The sequence below is a fragment of the Antennarius striatus genome, chromosome 6 (assembly GCF_040054535.1).
Source record: "Antennarius striatus isolate MH-2024 chromosome 6, ASM4005453v1, whole genome shotgun sequence".
NCBI lineage: Eukaryota > Metazoa > Chordata > Actinopteri > Lophiiformes > Antennariidae > Antennarius > Antennarius striatus.
Window position 1 is genome coordinate 20,139,452 of NC_090781.1, and position 18,552 is coordinate 20,158,003.

At 45.0% G+C, this 18,552-nt stretch overlaps 1 protein-coding gene across 4 annotated transcripts in view; it reads left to right on the top strand.

Annotated features, from left to right (window-relative positions):
• dscamb (Down syndrome cell adhesion molecule b) overlaps positions 1–15,926 on the top strand; it is a 90,000-nt gene extending 74,074 nt beyond the window's left edge. For 2 of the 4 annotated variants that reach the window (XM_068316952.1, XM_068316954.1), the window contains 22 exons: positions 2,041–2,237; positions 2,326–2,422; positions 2,526–2,654; positions 2,737–2,904; positions 3,551–3,621; positions 3,851–4,094; positions 4,666–4,812; positions 5,451–5,606; positions 5,967–6,100; positions 6,229–6,382; positions 6,635–6,752; positions 6,844–7,010; positions 7,290–7,388; positions 8,188–8,376; positions 8,467–8,757; positions 9,681–9,854; positions 9,954–9,984; positions 10,220–10,335; positions 10,445–10,609; positions 12,060–12,260; positions 12,345–12,647; positions 15,046–15,926. In XM_068316952.1, the coding sequence (XP_068173053.1) occupies positions 2,041–2,237; positions 2,326–2,422; positions 2,526–2,654; positions 2,737–2,904; positions 3,551–3,621; positions 3,851–4,094; positions 4,666–4,812; positions 5,451–5,606; positions 5,967–6,100; positions 6,229–6,382; positions 6,635–6,752; positions 6,844–7,010; positions 7,290–7,388; positions 8,188–8,376; positions 8,467–8,757; positions 9,681–9,854; positions 9,954–9,984; positions 10,220–10,335; positions 10,445–10,609; positions 12,060–12,260; positions 12,345–12,647; positions 15,046–15,578 (3,884 nt within the window). In that variant the 3' untranslated portion in view covers positions 15,579–15,926. Of the gene's footprint in view, positions 1–2,040; positions 2,238–2,325; positions 2,423–2,525; positions 2,655–2,736; positions 2,905–3,550; positions 3,622–3,850; positions 4,095–4,665; positions 4,813–5,450; positions 5,607–5,966; positions 6,101–6,228; positions 6,383–6,634; positions 6,753–6,843; positions 7,011–7,289; positions 7,389–8,187; positions 8,377–8,466; positions 8,758–9,680; positions 9,855–9,953; positions 9,985–10,219; positions 10,336–10,444; positions 10,610–12,059; positions 12,261–12,344; positions 12,648–15,045 lie in introns of those variants that run through there. The other 2 variants (XM_068316953.1, XR_011035543.1) reach the window with 2 other exon arrangements.
• The last annotated feature ends 2,626 nt before the right edge of the window (positions 15,927–18,552 follow it).

The window sequence follows — 18,552 nt, forward strand, 5'->3', positions numbered from 1 at the left end:
GGCGCAGCCGGCCGGCCTGTCTGCCGCGTATGAATAATCAAAGCGGCCTCTCTCATCATTAAATCATCGCTGTCCTGGTGGGAGCCTGGGGAGGGAGACGGAGGGAGAGGGATCATAGTTAGCGCTGCAGGGGTACATGCTCTCCCTCTCCTCCATCGTGTAGCGTGGCTGAGATGTGTCATGAGCAGCAAGTCTTCTCTGCTCTCTGTGCTCGCCCACTTAGCACCCCCAGACACAGCCGCTCTCATGCATACACATTCATACATATGCACATGCAAGATAACACTCATACCCATGCACACACACTTCATTCAGCAGAGTACAGACATACAGAACCCACATTTTCCGTTTCGTCTCAGGCCAACCTCTGCTTAGTGTCTGCTACAGGTAGCTGCCTCTGCTGTCCGTTCTTTATTACTCAGTGCTGTATATTCGAAGGCTCACATATGAATGGGTGGTACTTCAAAAAAGCTGGCAGATCTCAGAGGTTCGGTACATTTACTATAACTTACCATTTTATTAAAAGTCCAACCAAAACCATTTTCACTCCAGTTGTGCTCCAGGATGGGTGAGGATAAACAAATCAATTCAGATTCAGGTCAAGCAAAAAACTGATTTCACTTTTCTTCAGACTTTTTGCAGACTTGTCACTGCATCACCTTCTAGTGAAGTTAAATCTTCTCTAATCAGCACTTTTTTTTCATAAAGACCGGGTCGGATCTCTACATGAGAGAGTCACCTTACTCACAAACCTACATAGATCTGTTCAACTCAGTGCTGTGAGCCATTTAAGTGTCTTTCAGCACCTTGTTTTGGTTTTCCGGGCCCAGAGTTTGCCGTTTGAATAACTGTCACTGGTTTTTTCATCTTCTGTTTTATCAAACACACTTTATTCTGTTAGTGACTCACTGGTGAACAAAATGGAGCTGGTGGAAACTCAACCAGACCTGGTAGGTGGACTTCAACAGGATGTGATTGGAGCTGCAGCTTGGTTCCACTGCCTCCAAGTGGCCAACGCATCATTGTGAATGGAGGAGCTCTTGAGTTTGTTGGATAAAAGAATGAATGTAATATCTATAGAGAAATATTGCTGCCATTTAAAATAATTTAAATGATGAAGGAGATATTCTATAACCAGATTAATAACGTAGCCATGGTAACTTCGCTTTATTCTGTACTGGATTTTTTGAAAGATGTTTAATTTATTGAGCTTTGAATCGGACCACACCAGTTTGTCTCACTAGTTTAATTTTTGGCCTCCGTGGAATTCTCCCCAAAAGTAAAAATCCACCCCTCAACTGGCAGCAATCAGGTAATTTGAATTATTTTAACTGCTTTATACCGTCATTAAGATAATGTCCATGACAGCCACGCTGAAAGAGATCAGCATAAGCATTCAGTCTGTTCAAAATGCAGAAGATAATTCAGAGAATTCCAATTCGGGAGCTTCACATGTTGCAGAGATCAATGAACTGTGAACGGCACCTGAAAGACTCTGTGACTGTTAAAATCAGGAGACGGCTGCACGTAAGTCGGGAGTAAAAGACATGATGAAAGAAAGTGTGAGTGTGGATGGAAGGCATGCACAACAGACACACACACACACACGGGGCGAGATGTGTTGCTAATGAGCGCGGTGTGTGGTTAAGGCGCCGAGCCAGACCGACTCCACGCTCAGACCGATGGGAGTTCACTCAGGAGTCACTGCTTTCTTCTCCACTCCTCCACCTCGCTTTCAGAAGGCAACGTGCTACCATTCGCTGTCATTATCAAAGCTGGCGCAGGCTTACCTGAAGGGCTCCGCTTCAATCTCAAAGTAATCCCGGAAACAGGTAGACTCGCACGAGAGTTCACCACGGTCCCTGGAGTGTTTAAAAAGATGTCATAATTGTTGGAGAGAGTTTTCTTGTGGTAAGACATGAGAAGGAGAAATGTAGATACACTGAAGAAGGAGATAAAAGATGTTAAACTTCACCCTGCCAGCACCCTCACCAGTAAAGACTAACAGATCAATTCTTTTCTCGCTTCTCCTCCTTCCAGTCCCAGCCATGATCACCTCCTACCCCAACACCACTCTGGCCACGCAGGGCGAAGAGAAGAGGATGAGCTGCATCGCACATGGAGAGAAACCCATCATGGTGCGCTGGGAGAAGGAAGAACGTATCATCAACCCGGAGACCAGCAGATACGTGGTCACCGTGAAGGAGGTGGCCGACGAGGTCATCTCAACGCTGGTGGTGAGGATTTGGTTGCAAGAAGAGTGTACGATACCCGATAACCTCTGACCTCGCCAATGACCTGCATGTGGTGTCTTATTTCGTCTAGATCATGCCAACGGTTCGCGAGGACTCAGGGTTCTTCTCCTGTCACGCCATCAACTCCTTCGGCGAGGACCGAGGTATCATCCAGCTGACAGTACAAGGTGAGCCTCTCCAGTCAGATCCAGGACACTTGTTTACTTCCTGTCACAATAAAGAGATAGGTAGGTGTACAACCTCATGGGGTTGTGCGTTGTGTGTCACCAGAACCACCCGATCCACCTGAGGTCGAGATCCGTGAGGTTAAAGATCGAACCATTGCTCTCCGCTGGACCATGGGCTTCGATGGCAACAGCCCAATCACAGGATATGATATTGAGTGCAAGAACAAATCAGGTGGACGCATATTCACATGGTAGATCTGTGTCAGAAAGCGTCAACAGTTTGTGAACATTTTATTTGCCTCTGTTTCTTCTAGCGTCATGGCTATCAGCTCAGGTAACCAAAGATGTGTCACCGCAGCTCAACCAGGCCACCATCATCGACCTCCACCCCTCCTCCACTTACAACATTCGCATGGTAGCCAAGAACATCATCGGGAACAGCAACCCCAGCAACGAGCTCACCATCACCACGGATGAAGCAGGTTACTGAAGTTCTGTTACTTGGCAACATGTTTTTTTTTTGTGTGAAATCAGCTGAGTATATAAAGGTGTTAATTTAGCTTTTATTAACTTAAATCTTCACTGTGCTCCCTGCAGAATCAATACTCTGTTATAGCCATCAATCTGTTGCTACTGGGAAAGGATCTTTCAGCTGTAATGTCCATTTTTACCTGGCTCTAAAACCCATTGAGTCATTTTTCACATAATTATTTTATGGCTGTTTTAAATGAAGGCCATCATCTTTTATATCTGGGAAACAGCTCAGCTAACTGTTGCTTTTAGTTGGCATTCACTTATTTTCTATCGCCCGTAATTACCCCCCTATGGGCAAACCGGCACATTAAAGCACAATAAAAACTGGATTCATTACTCAAATCAAGTTGTAAATTTCAAATTAGTGAAAACGTTAATCTCTCGGTTTAAAGGTTGGGTGATATTGCGATTTTATTTTAAGAGTCTTTTTGAGGTTGAAAATTGTGGCTGAGGGAGGGGCCTGATGGTGAATTTATTTTTGACTCAACAGCCCCATCTAGTGGAATTAAACTGGATAAAACATGAAGTTATGAATCGGCGTTTTTATTTAAACACCAGCATTCATTAATTTTGAATGATGCGCCTCATTTGCAGCTCCCGACGGCCCGCCACAGGATGTCACTCTGGAGCCCACCTCCCCGCAGAGCATCAAGGTTTCTTGGAGGGTAAAGTCCAAATTTTTGATGTATGACACCGAGCTGCAGCAGAGGAAAATATACCAGCATGCACCACACTACTCTGTTTTCAGTCTCTACGAATCGGACATTAATTTCTCTGTAGAGGTTAGATATGGTTGTGTGGGCCTGGAGGTGAGGTCATTATGAGATACTCAATTAATACTTTGGGTAAAAGTCAGCAGACCTCTTAAGTTACAGTCCTTCTGTTTTGTCTCAGCCTCCCCAAAAGCACCTGCAGAACGGCGTCATCCGTGGCTACCAGGTGGGCTACAGGGAATACAGCCCCGGGGGGAGCCACCAGTTCACCATCATCAGCTTGGACACCACAGGAGACACCACGGAGAGCATCACTCTGGACAACCTGAAGAAGTTCACTCAGTACAGCGTGGTGGTGCAGGCTGCTAACAGGGCAGGAACCGGTCCGTCCTCACAGCAGGTGGTCACCAAAACCTTGGAGGATGGTAAGGGAGGGCGGGGGCGGGGAGGGGTCTTGTGTGTTGTGCATGTAAAACCTTCCATGTGTGTCAGGTTATGAATTGGAATTTGATCCCACATCTGTCCTGCAACATTTAAACCTTATAAATGCTGTGACTCTGGAAAGACGCCCCCTCTACTGGACATTATATGAATTACACCAGCAGAACAGTGAAACTGTCAGGAAAGCCCTACTCTAAATATATTTTAATTTCAGACGTCTTCTGCAATAACTATATCCGTGATGAAATGACCAAATATTAAATTTTTGGGGGGTTTGGAAAATATAATTTATACACAACATATTTTCACTGCAATATAATCACTAGGAGTATTTAGGATGCAGTTCTTAATGGTCATGAACATTAGGCCACTTTTCCGTAATGTCTTTTATTGTATTATCAGATTTGTTTTTCATTTGAGAAGAAAAAGAATAAATCTAAGATTATTTTTAGGCACAGTCCAAAAGGGAGTCACATTTTTTAAAGGTTTCTCACATTTACTCGATAAATAATTGTCCAGTCTGACACTTTTTTTTTGTCTTTGTGCCTTTGGTAGTCCCGTCCCGGCCTCCTGAAAATGTCCTGGCTGTGGCGAAGTCCCCAGAGGTCATCTCTCTCTCCTGGATGCCCCTACCCAGAGAGGCTCTCAATGGAAATCTGCAGGGATACAGAGTCATCTACTGGGCAAACCTGCCAGATGGAGGTATCACAGCATCAAACCCCGAACACCAACAACACTTACGCTTTTTGTCTTCACTGGAAAAGTCACCTAATATGTGATGAATGCCATCTCCCACCAGGGGAAGCTGTGGTACTGTCAGAAACTTGCAATTGAGTTAATGTCTACTGTATGTTCTTTGAATAAGAGACAACAGCTGCTCACCAACAATTAACCTCCATTTCTTGCTTTTGCACATTTTTCAAAGTTAGTGTGTAATTGTCTGCCAACTGTTTTTGTCTACCTGCCATTACATGTTCACTTGACGTGTAACATGTGGTCTGATCATTTGTACGATGTCACAGTGTGAGATTTTTGTGTTTTTCATGTGCATCAACAGTGGAATTAGAAATACTGCATTGCAAACACAGAATGTTTGTGTTTGTGATGTTTTTCCGCCTGAATGTATACTTTGTTGTAAAGCAAAGATCCTGCCTGCAGTCCCGCCTGCCTCCATCAATAATTCACCATGTAATAACAGCATGATGAAGAGGAGTGGAAAGAGGAGTGAGCTGGAATCATGAAAATAACATTGAAAAGCTTCCTACACATGATTTTAACTGTTCTAACCAACATTTTAATGGCTGGACTGTTGTAATCGATGTGTCTCCTCTCTGTGGCAGAACTGGGAGAAATCAGGAATGTGACGACCAATCAACCGTCACTGGAACTCGATGGTTTGGAGAAGTACACCAACTACAGCATCCAGGTTTTAGCCTTCACCAACGCCGGGGATGGAGTCCGCAGTGAACAGATCTACGTCCGCACGAAAGAGGATGGTGCGAAACATGAACATCAGTAGCAGGAATAACACTTTGTTTACGTGTCTATAAATGAAATTCCACTTTCCACTAGTGGTTACCATTCGTTTTCATAATTTCACTGTTATACTTAATCAGGTTTTTATTCATGAATCATGTTGGTACATTAATGCATTTTCATTTTCAAGCACAAAAGCCACAGACTAAAAGATTTATGATGCTGTGTGCTGAACGAGTAGTTTCCCACTTCTAAAAATAATCGTTTTTTGAAACCGGGGCTAAAACTGGGGATATTTGCTCTTCATAATCTTTTCTCATGCATATTTAGTATATTTATCTTGGCTTCTGTGAGTCATACGCTGTTGTCTTCCTCTCCAGTTCCAGGTCCTCCGGCGGGGGTGAAGGCTGCAGCCTCCAGCAGCTCCGTGGTGTTCGTCTCCTGGCTGCCTCCGATCAAACTCAACGGCATCATCAGAAAATACATCGTCTTCTGCTCCAACCTGCATCCGATGGTGATAGCATTTTTAGACCGAACCTCCCATTTCACTCCAGAGGGCATAAACGTCGGTTAAATGTTTTACTGGTACCCCCTTCCATCAACCGGTGTTACAATGATCCTTCCTGTCTCTCTGTTTTACAGGTGATGAGTGAGTTTGAAGCATCTCCGGATGCTTATTTCTACAGAATCCCCAATCTGGCTAGAAACAGACAGTACAGCATCTGGGTGGTCGCCGTGACAGCTGCCGGTCATGGTAACAACAGTGAGAAGATCACAGTGGAGCCTCTGGCCAAAGGTAAACGGCTGACATCAAGCTAGCTCGGCTAGAAACCTTTGTTTAGATTAATTTTGTTATCGTGCCAAAAGATTAACCAGACTGCAGCTCAGTTTTCTCGTGAAGATTCTAAAGTGAAGCTCCCCTCTAAGTCTGATTATTTTCCACACTTCCATCTCCCTGATAACACCTTTTCCTTTTTAAGCAAATCTGCAACAAAGTTCAAATTTTGTCCATTTTGACCACAAATAAATTTTGTGTTGTTGTTTTTAGCTCCGGCCAGGATCCTGACCTTCAATGGGACCGTGACCACGCCCTGGATGAAGGACATCGTTCTGCCATGTAAAGCTGTCGGAGATCCTCCTCCTACCATCAAGTGGCTCAAAGGAAAGTAAGTGTCACACAAAAGAGATCACCTGGTACCACTACTACATAACCAGCTTCACTTCATGGTAACGACTTTCCTAACGTTCTCTATCCAGCACCAATGGAACGCCCACACCCGTCTTGGTGGATGGTCGCCGCAGCGTCCATGGCAACGGCAGCTTTATCATCCGCACAGTCAAAGCAGAGGATTCTGGGAACTACAGCTGTGTGGCCGGCAACAATTGGGGGTCAGACGAGATCACACTCAACCTTCAGGTCCAAGGCAAGCAGTCAGACAGACGTAAACGCTCATACTCGCCCTGAGCTGAGGCAGCTGTTCGCTTATGTAATAGTTCCCACCAGGTCTTAAAGTAGAAAAGTTTCTGCTCCCTACTTTTCATACAAACTCCTCTAGAAATATTCACTCTACCTTGACCAGGAGAACATCCTCCCCCGACAAGCGTCACCATGTTACTCATTACGGGATGGAAATTGTATATCAATAGAGACATAAATCGTAATATGAATACTAACCATGTTGTCAACATGTATTTGTCCACAGTCCCTCCTGATCAGCCACGTCTCACCGTTACCAAGACTACCACCACATCAATCACATTGTCCTGGATACCTGGGGACAACGGAGGGAGCTCCATACGAGGTGAGACTAGGAATAAATCCCAAGAAGTGCAGCTGATGATTTCACGGCAAACTAATGTGATATAAACCCAGACAAATGCGACTTAAATACATCCATTACCCTTTAACTAAGACGGATCACCTCGCTTCAGCTACCAATGATAACCAATGTCACCGGCTCCTTTACTCCTGTTTCTCATTATCTGGTGGCCAGACCTGAATACTCAAGTCCTAAAAGCTAGATTATTAAAGCAGCGGGGAAGATTAGGTGTCTCTACGTGAGAGATTAAAACATTCCATTCTAAAGAAAACCCAATCACAGTCAGAGCATTTCAGGAGATTTATCATCGCTCGTAATCACGTGGCTTCAGTCTTCAAGTTGGAATAATTAAAAAAAACAACCCGTGACAACTTCTGTGAGATATTTGTTTTACTCGCTGTTCTCAGCATCATCCATCACCAAAATACACACACCTCAGCTCGAAGTCGTCTATTTTTAGCCGAGCTTGCAGCACGCTGTGGGGAAGCTGCTGCTGGTTGGTTGGTCTGGTCTCAGACGGTCGCTGAGATGCTTTTGTCTCGTAGCTTTGACAGAATAACCCAATGGATGGCCCTGGGATAAAGTACAGATGTTTGTTTTGGACTTTTTTAATTGTTGTACTGTCAGGCTTCTTCAGCCACTAAATAATGACCAAATCTAATTCAGTGCAATAGTATAAAAACCAGCTGAACAGTGTTTCATCAACATTTTTACAGAATGAAAAGTAGATAAAAATTGATTTGTGAACTTGTCCTCCTCTCCCTTCACTCACACTCCTTAGGTTACATCCTGCAGTATTCTGAGGACAACAGCGAGCAGTGGGGCAGTTTTCCCATCAGCCCCAGTGAGCGTTCGTACCGTCTGGAGAACCTGAAATGCGGCACCTGGTACAAATTCACCCTGACGGCCCAGAATGCAGTGGGACCCGGTCGCATCAGCGAGATCATCGAAGCTAAGACCCATGGGAAAGGTGGGGAGTGGATTTGTTGGTTACTGTTGAGGTTTTGATTCTCAGAATCAATCGTATTCACCTCTTCATCAACCGTTTTCACTCCCTCAGAGCCACAGTTTGCCAAAGAACATGAACTCTTCACCAGCATCAACTCCACCAGGGCCAGACTCAACCTGGTCGGCTGGAACAACGGTGGCTGTCCAATCACCTCCTTCATCCTGGAGTACAGAGCGGTAGACTCGCCCACCTGGACCACCGCCCAGCGCACATCCCTAACCAAGAGCTACATCCTGTACGACCTGCAGGAGGCCACCTGGTACGAGCTGCAGATGAAGGTCACCAACAGCGCCGGCTCGGCGGAGAAGAGGACGACTTTCGCTACTCTCAATGCAGATGGAAGTGAGTTTCAGCGCCACCGCCACTGATGTGGACGACCGCAGAGTCCGGCTAAAACTACTTTGTGAACTTAAGATCAAATCATCAATATAACATCAATACGGTGGATGAAATCTTACACAACTGAAGATATTACATCAGCTTGAGAGTTTTTTCATGACCACTAGGGGCAGCAGTGACCCTCCATCCTGCAGCTCTGCCCTGCAGTGCATTCTGTGCTCTATGAATACTCAGTGAGACAGTTTTGTCAGCTTTTGAGCGGTGACAGCTCAGCTGAGTAAGAAAACGGGGATGTTCTTCTGATTCTCCACGGGCCGGAGGCTCCTGATTGTGTCAATCACACACAAAGGAGTGTATAAGCTGTAAGACGGACGGGAGGCGGCGTGAGCTCTGTGGCGCGCTACTTATTAATGTCCTTTGAAGGGTTTTGCTGAGACCCGTAAGCTGTCTGTCAAGATGCAGTGTATGTGTGTGTGTATGTGTGTGTGGATGCTATTGTCAGTCTGACAGTCGCCTACAGCTCAGCTGTGGAGTGGTAACCCAGGAGACCAACAGCGTACGTCTGGTCTCCTACCAACCTGGTGCCCCGGCTTCTACTTACAGCAGAAAAACACATTTTATCAGTGAGATTAATTAAAAATCATTTTAAGGCAAATCCAGATTGAACCAAGACATTAAAGCAATTTTTAAAAAAGTGTCAACTTGAGACATGACTGCAGACATGAGTGTGGCGGGGGGGGTGGTCTTCGATGGTTCGATACCTAAGCCCTGCAGTCAGAATGTCACCATGTCCTTGAATAAGATACTGAACCGCGATTTACTCTTCAGGCGCCATTCGGGCTCCTCAGGGGCCAATGTGTGTGACCAAAACAGAACCACATCTCTACACTGACCCCTTTTTGAAAGTGAAAGTTTTTGTTTTCCAGGCACCATCCCTCCCCTGCTGAAGACAGGAGACCCCATTACAGACATGTCGGGCAGAGGGGGCCTGAAGATGGTGGTGACCATCACCTCTGTTCTGGTGGTGGCGGTGCTGGTCTTCATTATGCTCATGGTCCTGAAAAGGAGGAGGAGGGAGCAGAGGTTGAAGAGACTCAGAGGTGGGTTTTACTGTTATAAAAATCTATTTGAAACAAGCTAAGAAAATCAACAACGACTGTGCTGTCGTGGTATTAACGGCCCCTTTGCTGACTTCACAGACGCCAAAAGCCTGGCAGAAATGCTGATGAGGTATGTGTGCTTTGTTTTAATTTACGCCAGCTGTTTTCCTCTCAGCAGTGAATATAAATCATAATGTCACCCTGAGTGACTTGACGGAGGTTCTGCACGCTAGAATGCCCTACCTCCCTCCTCCTTGCAGCTACTTATCAGCTCAAATGGGATTGAATTAGTTTTTCTGGGATATATTGTGGTACCAGATAAAGAGTCATGGATTCTCCTCGCTAACCCCCCCCTCCCCCTCCAGTAAAAACACCCGGACTCCGGACACGGTGAACAAGCAGCAGCAGACTTTGAGGATGCACATCGACATCCCCAGAGCCCAGCTCCTCATCGAGGAGCGGGACACCATGGAGACAATCGGTGAGAGAGTGACAGCCAATTTTACCTCCATCTCCCGTTTCCTGCTTTATTTAATTTGGTGTCTTTCCTCCCTCTTTCCTTCTCTCTGCATCACCTTTCCGTCTTTTAGATGACAGGTCCACTGTGTTGCTGACAGACAACGACTTTGGGGAGACGAACAAGCAAAAATCCTCCACGGTGACCCACACGGTCCACTACCAGTCCTTGTCCCAGGCCACTGGCCCACTGGTGGATGTGTCCGATGCCAGGCCTGGAACCAGTGAGTCCCACCACCGTCAGTGCTCAACATTTATTACCTTATTCTAATATAAATTCTGTGTTTGTCTTGTGTTGCTCATTAAGGTGTTGTGTGGATCATTTTGTTCTGCAGCCAATTCTCCTGAATCTACACGATATTCTCTAGAATAATCGTAGCTGCATGTCAATGCCTCCGGATTACAGGACAGAAATGCTCATTATTAATAAATCACGACTCTTTCCGACTATCTATGGACCTGAGTGTTGACACGCATGCAAACTTCGATAAATGATGCACCGCAAATGTTTTGTGTGCAATCACACAATGAAAAAAAACTCCCATGCTGATCAACTGGTTTTGATTCAAATTCTGCTGGTGAGTTTAAAGTGAAGTCACCCTCCCCAGTAAAAAGAAATGATCAGCTGGACTACCTCTTAAATCTCACAGGGAAAAAACTGCAATCTTCATCAATGCACCATTTTTTAAAACATAAACACACAATGAATATCACATGATATCACTCATCTGATATTATTATTGGTCCATTTAACCAGACCGGTGGGGCATGAACCCAGTTTGCTGAAGTATCTCTGATCGCTGATAGAATTACCGCCTGACCCACGACAATTTCCAAAACCATTCTTCTCAGCACAAATCCAATCCAGGCTGTTTCTAAAGGGTCTCCTTCTGGCTCGGCCCGGCGGAAAGGCAGCAGCGTCCGTCTGGGTCAGGCTGAACACGATGCTATTTATACCCCTGCATGGAGGCAATTAGAGCTCTGATTGATTCTATCGGCGTCACATGGGACGGGGACGTTTGGTCGTCACTGAGGGGGTCGGCTGCAGGACAAAAATGGACCTTTTCTTACAGTTTGCGTTCATTGACCTTTAACCCCAGTGCTGGGGGTACAAGTTGTCCATTAGGGCTTGAATCATGGTGTTTGATCCCACAAATGGAACAAAGTTTTATTGTGTTATTCAGTTGTGTATTTGTACCCAATGAGATCACACTATTATTATCACTTATTATTTACGGCAATTTAAAGCAACGAATACAGTGTGCCGTCGTTCCTCGTGGTTAACGACCCGCACACGATTAACAAATTCCGCAATAGAGCGACAAACTACTTATCTTATTATTAACGGTAATTTAAACGTTTATGAACCCTCCCCATGCTGATATTAAACCACCTTGTATCTGTATTACCTTTTCCCACACTCTTATCAACTGTTTAAAGCACTTTTGTGTCTCACGTAAGTCCGAGACTCACAGAACCGAGTGCACATCCGGATACCCTCAGCCAATAGAATGCGCGTACGGTATCACGTGACTGCCGACCAAAAATCCGCGATGAGGTGAAGTCGCGAGCGTTGATGCGTGAGTGCGCGAGGACGCACTTTACATCCAAATTTCACCAATCTGGAACTTTTATCACCACAAAATTGGCGGTGGAGTCTCACCGGATTTATTATGTTGTCTTAACCAGATCCCACTGCCAGACGCACTGCCAAAGCCGGTCCTGCCGCGGCTCGGAGCCGCTACGCCAGCCAGTGGACCCTGAACCGGCCGCACCCGACCAGCTCCTCGCACACCCTGACCACCGACTGGAGACTCCCCACGCCACGCGCCACCGGATCTGTGGACAAGGAGAGCGACAGCTACAGCGTCAGCCCCTCACAGGACACCGGTAGAGGAAGTCTGAGTGAAGTTTGACCATCCATCCCAAACCTTTAGTGCTTCTATTCACAATCTTTATATGTTTTTTTATCAGACCGCGCTCGGAGCAGCATGGTATCCACCGAGAGCGCCTCCTCCACCTACGAGGAGCTGGCCAGAGCCTACGAGCACGCCAAGATGGAGGAGCAGCTCCGCCATGCCAAATTCACCATCACCGAGTGCTTCATCTCCGACACCTCCTCCGAGCAGATGACGGCAGGGACCAACGATTACACCGACAGCCTGACCTCCAGCACGCCGTCCGAATCGGGCATCTGCCGCTTCACCGCCTCGCCACCCAAACCTCAGGATGTCAGTCGGGTCATGAACATGGCCGTGCCGAAGGCGCACAGACCCGGTAAGGAAGGACCAATTCTTTTGACCTTGTGTTTTCTCCTGAAGATATTGAACGGCACCATCTTTGATCAGCTTTCAATCCCGGAGTGTTAACCTTCAGACTGCTGCAACATGAAATCTAGTTTCATTAAATCATTGAACAGCAGGTTAGACTCCAGAGGGAACTGACATTTTTATATCTAAGCCTCCTGCAGGAGCAGCTCCAACGTTGGAAGACAGGACACATGAAGCGATCTTTTAACGAACAAGGATGTTGAGCTCCTGCGCCTCAGGCGTGACTTTTATTTTAAGAAAAGAGAGAACTTCTTTGTGTGAGCAAAGTTGGCTTTTAAACCCCTTTCACTGTATCTGATGATCTCTCTTTTCTCGCCGTCCTACCTTACCTGAACCCGTCCTCCTGTGAGCAGTCCCGTAGATCGATTACGACTCGCCTGACCACACACAGAGAAGCACAGGCATTCGTTCAGACCCCCCCTCCCTCTGACACGTGTACGCAGCTCATCAATCACCCCCCCCCCCCATCTGCGGTTGACGGCTGTGATAATTAGCGTGTTGAATGGAGCCAGTCCAAAAAATTAGAACCAGTGTTTACGTTACGCGCAGGACGGTCCACCGGATCCTCAGATGGACCAGATAATAGCTGGAGGTATCAGGTCAGCGTCTTGAGTTTCAGGCTTCATTGACTGCTGGGCGGCTCATATCACCAGTTCACCAGGGAGGGAGGGCAACTGAAGGCGAGCCATCAACCTCGTCTGGGGCTATTGTTGCTCTGACAAAGTGGCACTTTAGCCCTACAGCAGAGGCCACTCAGAATAATACTGGACTCTTAGCCGTTCAGGCATTACCGAGTGCCAGACTGCGGTGTGGGTTACTTCAGGGGAAAGTTAAAGTCATGAGAATCTTGTCAAGCTCTTTGCTCTTTGAAGCGGTTCGACTCAACCAGTTAAAGGATGCAAAAACTGAAAGAAGAAGTTGAAAGACTTGCAGAGGTGAGAGCCCTGTGGCTGTCTCACCAGGACCATGAAACACCAGTATTAATGTACGTAGACACGTACTTTTATCCATCAAGCACTTTTCAAACCTGCCTCTGAAGCAAAAGCCAGATTGATTGACTGCTGATGAACCGTCTGAACTCCACGTCTCTTCTACATCAGCCCAACCTGACATGACCCCACCTGTCCATCACAAAGGTCAAAGGCAGAAGGTTGCCCTCTCCTTCACCGCTGTCTCGTCATGTTCCTGCCTCCTGCTGTAGATATTAATGCTCTTACTGCTGGATTCATTGGGTCACCGTCCCATTATATACGATCTGCAACTAATGGGCTGATGAATTTTCAAGCTACATTTCAAATGAGCTTCCCGCAGAAACACTTTAATCTATATTTAATTCAATTACCACTCCTGCCCATTCATAATCTTTACTGACACTAATAAGTCTTATTATAAAACACAGTAAATTATGTATTTTGCCAGTAAATCTTTCAAAAAGTTGCAATTTAGATCCTGCAGAGATGACCTTGTCTACAGGGGAATGACAGCTTGTACTCTGACCTTGTGTTGGTGCATGTAGAGTACAAACAGTGATTAGAAATGATTAGAAAGTACCTAACACCAATGTTTGGATCACCTCCAGATCCACCCAAAGCAAAGGCTCATCATAAAGATTCATCAGAATGAAGTCATTGTCGTCTTTATCTTTGTTTTCCACTTAACTAATACTCCCTATAAACACTTATTGAGAAAAAAATGTAAAATATGAAAAATATTTTTTTATTTCTATGTTATTGTTTCTCCTAAAAATACTATTCTTCACCACGAAAGGACAGAGGAGGAGTTTGATTTTTGGTTTATATCGGTGCTGTATATAAATTATGCGTCGCCTCGACACGGTCCATCCTTCAACGTCATCACAGCGAGAAAATATAACTCAATAATAATTGCATCAGTCCCCAACAGTGATAGCGGAGATAACGCTGTAATGTCCCCATCACATTATGTTCTGCACATTTCAAACCGTGGCAGCTGTAAAAATCGAATAGACTCACACTTGGTGAAAATGGGTATGGCATTAAATTGATGGTTATGGGCCTAAGGTGAGTAAATGTGGGGTGAATGCAAGTTAAATATGGATTTTCAAATCTCTGTGCAGTTCATTTAAACACGGAGGATGGAATAGTAGGAATGGATCCTGGGGGTGAGGAGCGAATCAGAGACGAGCCGCTCTGCGTTTCTCTTGACTTATATCAGTAATGACAGTGACTCATGTTGGGGTTCTGTACTGAATAAGTTCTCATGTTTTAAATCAAGAAAAAGGATGTTCAATACCTGCAAATCATTTGTATCAATTTCACATCAGTCAATGCTTTAATGGATTGTCTCCCATCCGTTTCACCTCCCAGGAGGAGAGCTGGTCCACCTGCCTCCTTACCTCCGTATGGACTTCCTGTTGAACCGTGGCGTGCCGCTTTCAGCTCGAGGTGGGGGAGTCAGCAGCAGTAGTGGCAGCAGCAGCAGTGGAGGGGGAGGAGGAGGAGGCGGCGGTGGAGGAGGAGCGGGAGCGAGCGGAGTGGGTGCCGGTGCTACGGGGGAAACAAGAGGAGGTGGAGGGGGAGCGATGGGCCAGACCTGCCTGGAGCCCCAGAGAAGCCGTACCCTGAAGAGGCCACCTCCGATGGAGCCCACCCCCATGGAAGTACCTTCACCTAGGGAGGTGCAGCAATGGCAGCCGGGAACTGCCTCCACCCTCCCCCACAGGGATGTCCGAGAGAGAGGGGAGGCCCGGGGCGAGGTCCGGGCCGAGGCTTCCTCCTCAGGAGACCTAGCCCAAGCACAGGCTGCCAAGCTCAGCACTTCCCAGGAGTCACTGCTGGACTCCAGAGGACACCTGAAACAGAGCAACAACCCCTATGCCAAGTCCTACACTCTGGTATAACACTGGGACACACACCGGCCTGCGTCTGACCGCAGGGCCGCCGCAGACACGCTGGAGGAGGACGGACAAGAGACAGACGACAGGCACACAGATTTCCACAACAGAAATTGTTGTATATAGAGCCGTTTCTGACGTGCGTCCCCAGTGGATGCTTTTCTTTCAGTCTGTCTTTCTTTCTTTCACTCTTTTCCCTCTCTTAACCCCCCCCTTACCCCCTCCCTCGCTCTTCTTCTCTGTTGCTTTCACACTTTTCATTCTGATTTTTCTCACAGTCTTTATTTTCTACTCGAGTATTCTTTTATTCTAAAGTGACGACATATGAGGATTGCCAAAATGATTTATTTAAAATTTGAGAAAGAGAAAAAAATAGTATAAAATTTATATCGAGGACAATTATATTCATTATTATTATTATTATTATTATTGCTATTATTAATATTATTATATAAAAACATAAAATATCTACAAAAAAAGAAAGTAAAAGGAGTATTGGAGCTCTCTGCTGGAGAATGTTGCTTTTTTTAAAAAAAAAATATTTCAGTTTATTGTGGTAGTGTGATGAAATCTGTGATTGGGTAAGTGAGGGGGGCTTTTAGCACCATGAAGAGCCAATAGGGGGTTATAGAAGAGCGACACCGGACACGACCGCCAATGCTGACCAATCATAATGTTTTTCAACCTTTCTGATGACTGCATGGCGACTGATCAAATGACAATTATAGGAATGGCTGGAAATCCAAAAAAAAAAAAAAAAAAGATAATTTTTTTGTCACACTATGAAATTATACAATGTGAATATATATAAAGAGATCACTTTTATTTGTGGATATTATGGGGAAAATGATTTGGTTAATAAAGTCCTTAGTCATGTTTGCACACAGCTGACTTGGATTCATCCTTTGAAGTTTTCTTCTCTTTCTTCTTATCTTTGTGGTTTTGCCGTCATTCTTGTGTTATAATTTAGTGTCTTATAATTTAGTGAAAAGCAGCATTTAGATAACATCAAATGTCATCGAATGTGCTCAGGTGCTCAGGTGAACTTCCATATTTTTCAGCAATATAAGATAAATTTCAGTGCTTTTTTTGTCTTCGTCCACTGGAAATAAAAGCAATATCTGCACGGCTTAAATGGGGTGCGCAGACGGTATATGAGTGTTTCCCCTCTCAGGTTATTAAATCTCAGGAATACTTTTTGGAGACCTCAAGGGTAAAACCGTTTCGAAAGGAAAAGTGTCAAAGAATATATTATATTACATATTATAAATCCTGCTCCCTCAGATTTCATATTTGATTTATTTGGGAAAGAGTGATGATTAATTTTTAGTGTTTTGGGATTTTGCAATAACTTGCAAACTTTTTCCTCTCAGAATGTTTTCTCTTTTGTTTTCCATCAACTAATAGTTTCCCCTTATTTTATTTTACCGCCAGCTTGTACGTGTACATTTAACAAAACATGATTGATCGAATCAATAACTAAAGTTTCACCCATTAGTGCTAGTAGTCACAAAGCTCCCTTTAGTATGACCTGGCAGACAGTTATTGATCGTCTATCTTGATGTCTGATTAATGATCTCAGGTGTTTTTAATTTGTGACAGACTTCTTTAAGTTCAGCTGAAGTATTGCTTCATTGATCAATGTCAGTTTAAATGATCAGGAGTACTACCTGTGCTTCCAGGCCTGAACAACCACTGGATCATGCTGTCTGGACCTGATGATGTCATCAGCATTAATTCAAACCAGAATTATAATGAAGCCTTGAGTGAAAGATGACATCAAGTTAATTGTGGAAAATGCAGCAGAATAAAAGTCCTAATTTCACCTGGTTATAATATAAATTAGATGTAAATTCTTATACAACGTAGAGCATCTAAATGTAATATTATTAATACACTATGTTTTTTAATTGAATAATTAAAAAGCAGTTTTGTTAGAGGCAATTTCTCCATCTTTCTCAGCTGCTTCCAACATCCATCCAAAACCAAAGAGGAGAAACAGCAAGATCCAAAAAAAGAAAACACAGATTTGTGTTTTTGTGCTTTGACTCGGCTTTGATCAACAGATGGCACTGTCCAGTCACCGTCCTCTGATATTAGTCCATCTGTTGCCTCCAAGGAATGAAGCTTGTGGAGCTGGAGCAGGTGAAGAGAGACGGTCCACCACCAAAAGCTGTGTGTGACAACCTGGAGAGGGGAAGGAGGGCAGCTGACAGTCTGCTCCAGCGTGTCGCTGCCATTTCAAGAGCATGTCGCCCTGAACGGATGAATAATTCATGCCAGAGCTGACATTACAGCTGAGATCAGGTTTGTGCTGTCACGACGATCCCATGGAGTGCAAGAGTGTGGATCGTACAGCAGAGGCAGGAAGAGGCACAGTTAGATAGGCACACATTCTCTGTAATAACCTGTAGAGGCATCTACAGGAACAGAGCAGGATTTATGCTGCTAACCAGAAAATTAAAAATATTAATAGTTCCTCAAAACTGCTGATCCATCTGGAAAACCTGACACAGCTATGAACTAGTGACATTTGACACTTCATAAAGCAGACGTAAGAATCCCACTCTGGCGATACCATGACCTGAGCCTGCTCTGCTTCTGATTGGCCGGGCATGATGATGTCATTTCTCATGAAGAACTTCATTGAAGAAATATCATCATCATACGGTCTACAGCAGAGCCAAGCGAGAGATTAAGTTGCCATAAAAAATGTGTGTATCCAGGTTTGGTCAAGCATTGGCAGCACAGTTCTAAAAAATTTACTCACTAATTAGAAAGAATCTTTGTACCTCAATGACATGAGGTGCGAGAAAAATTAGCAAAAATGTTGTGCCAATTTTTCTCGTTAAGGTATTGAGATCCTAGAGACTGAAGATCAGATCAGGACTCCTATACAACACACACACACACACACACACACACACACACACACACACACACACACACACACACACACACACACACACACACACACACA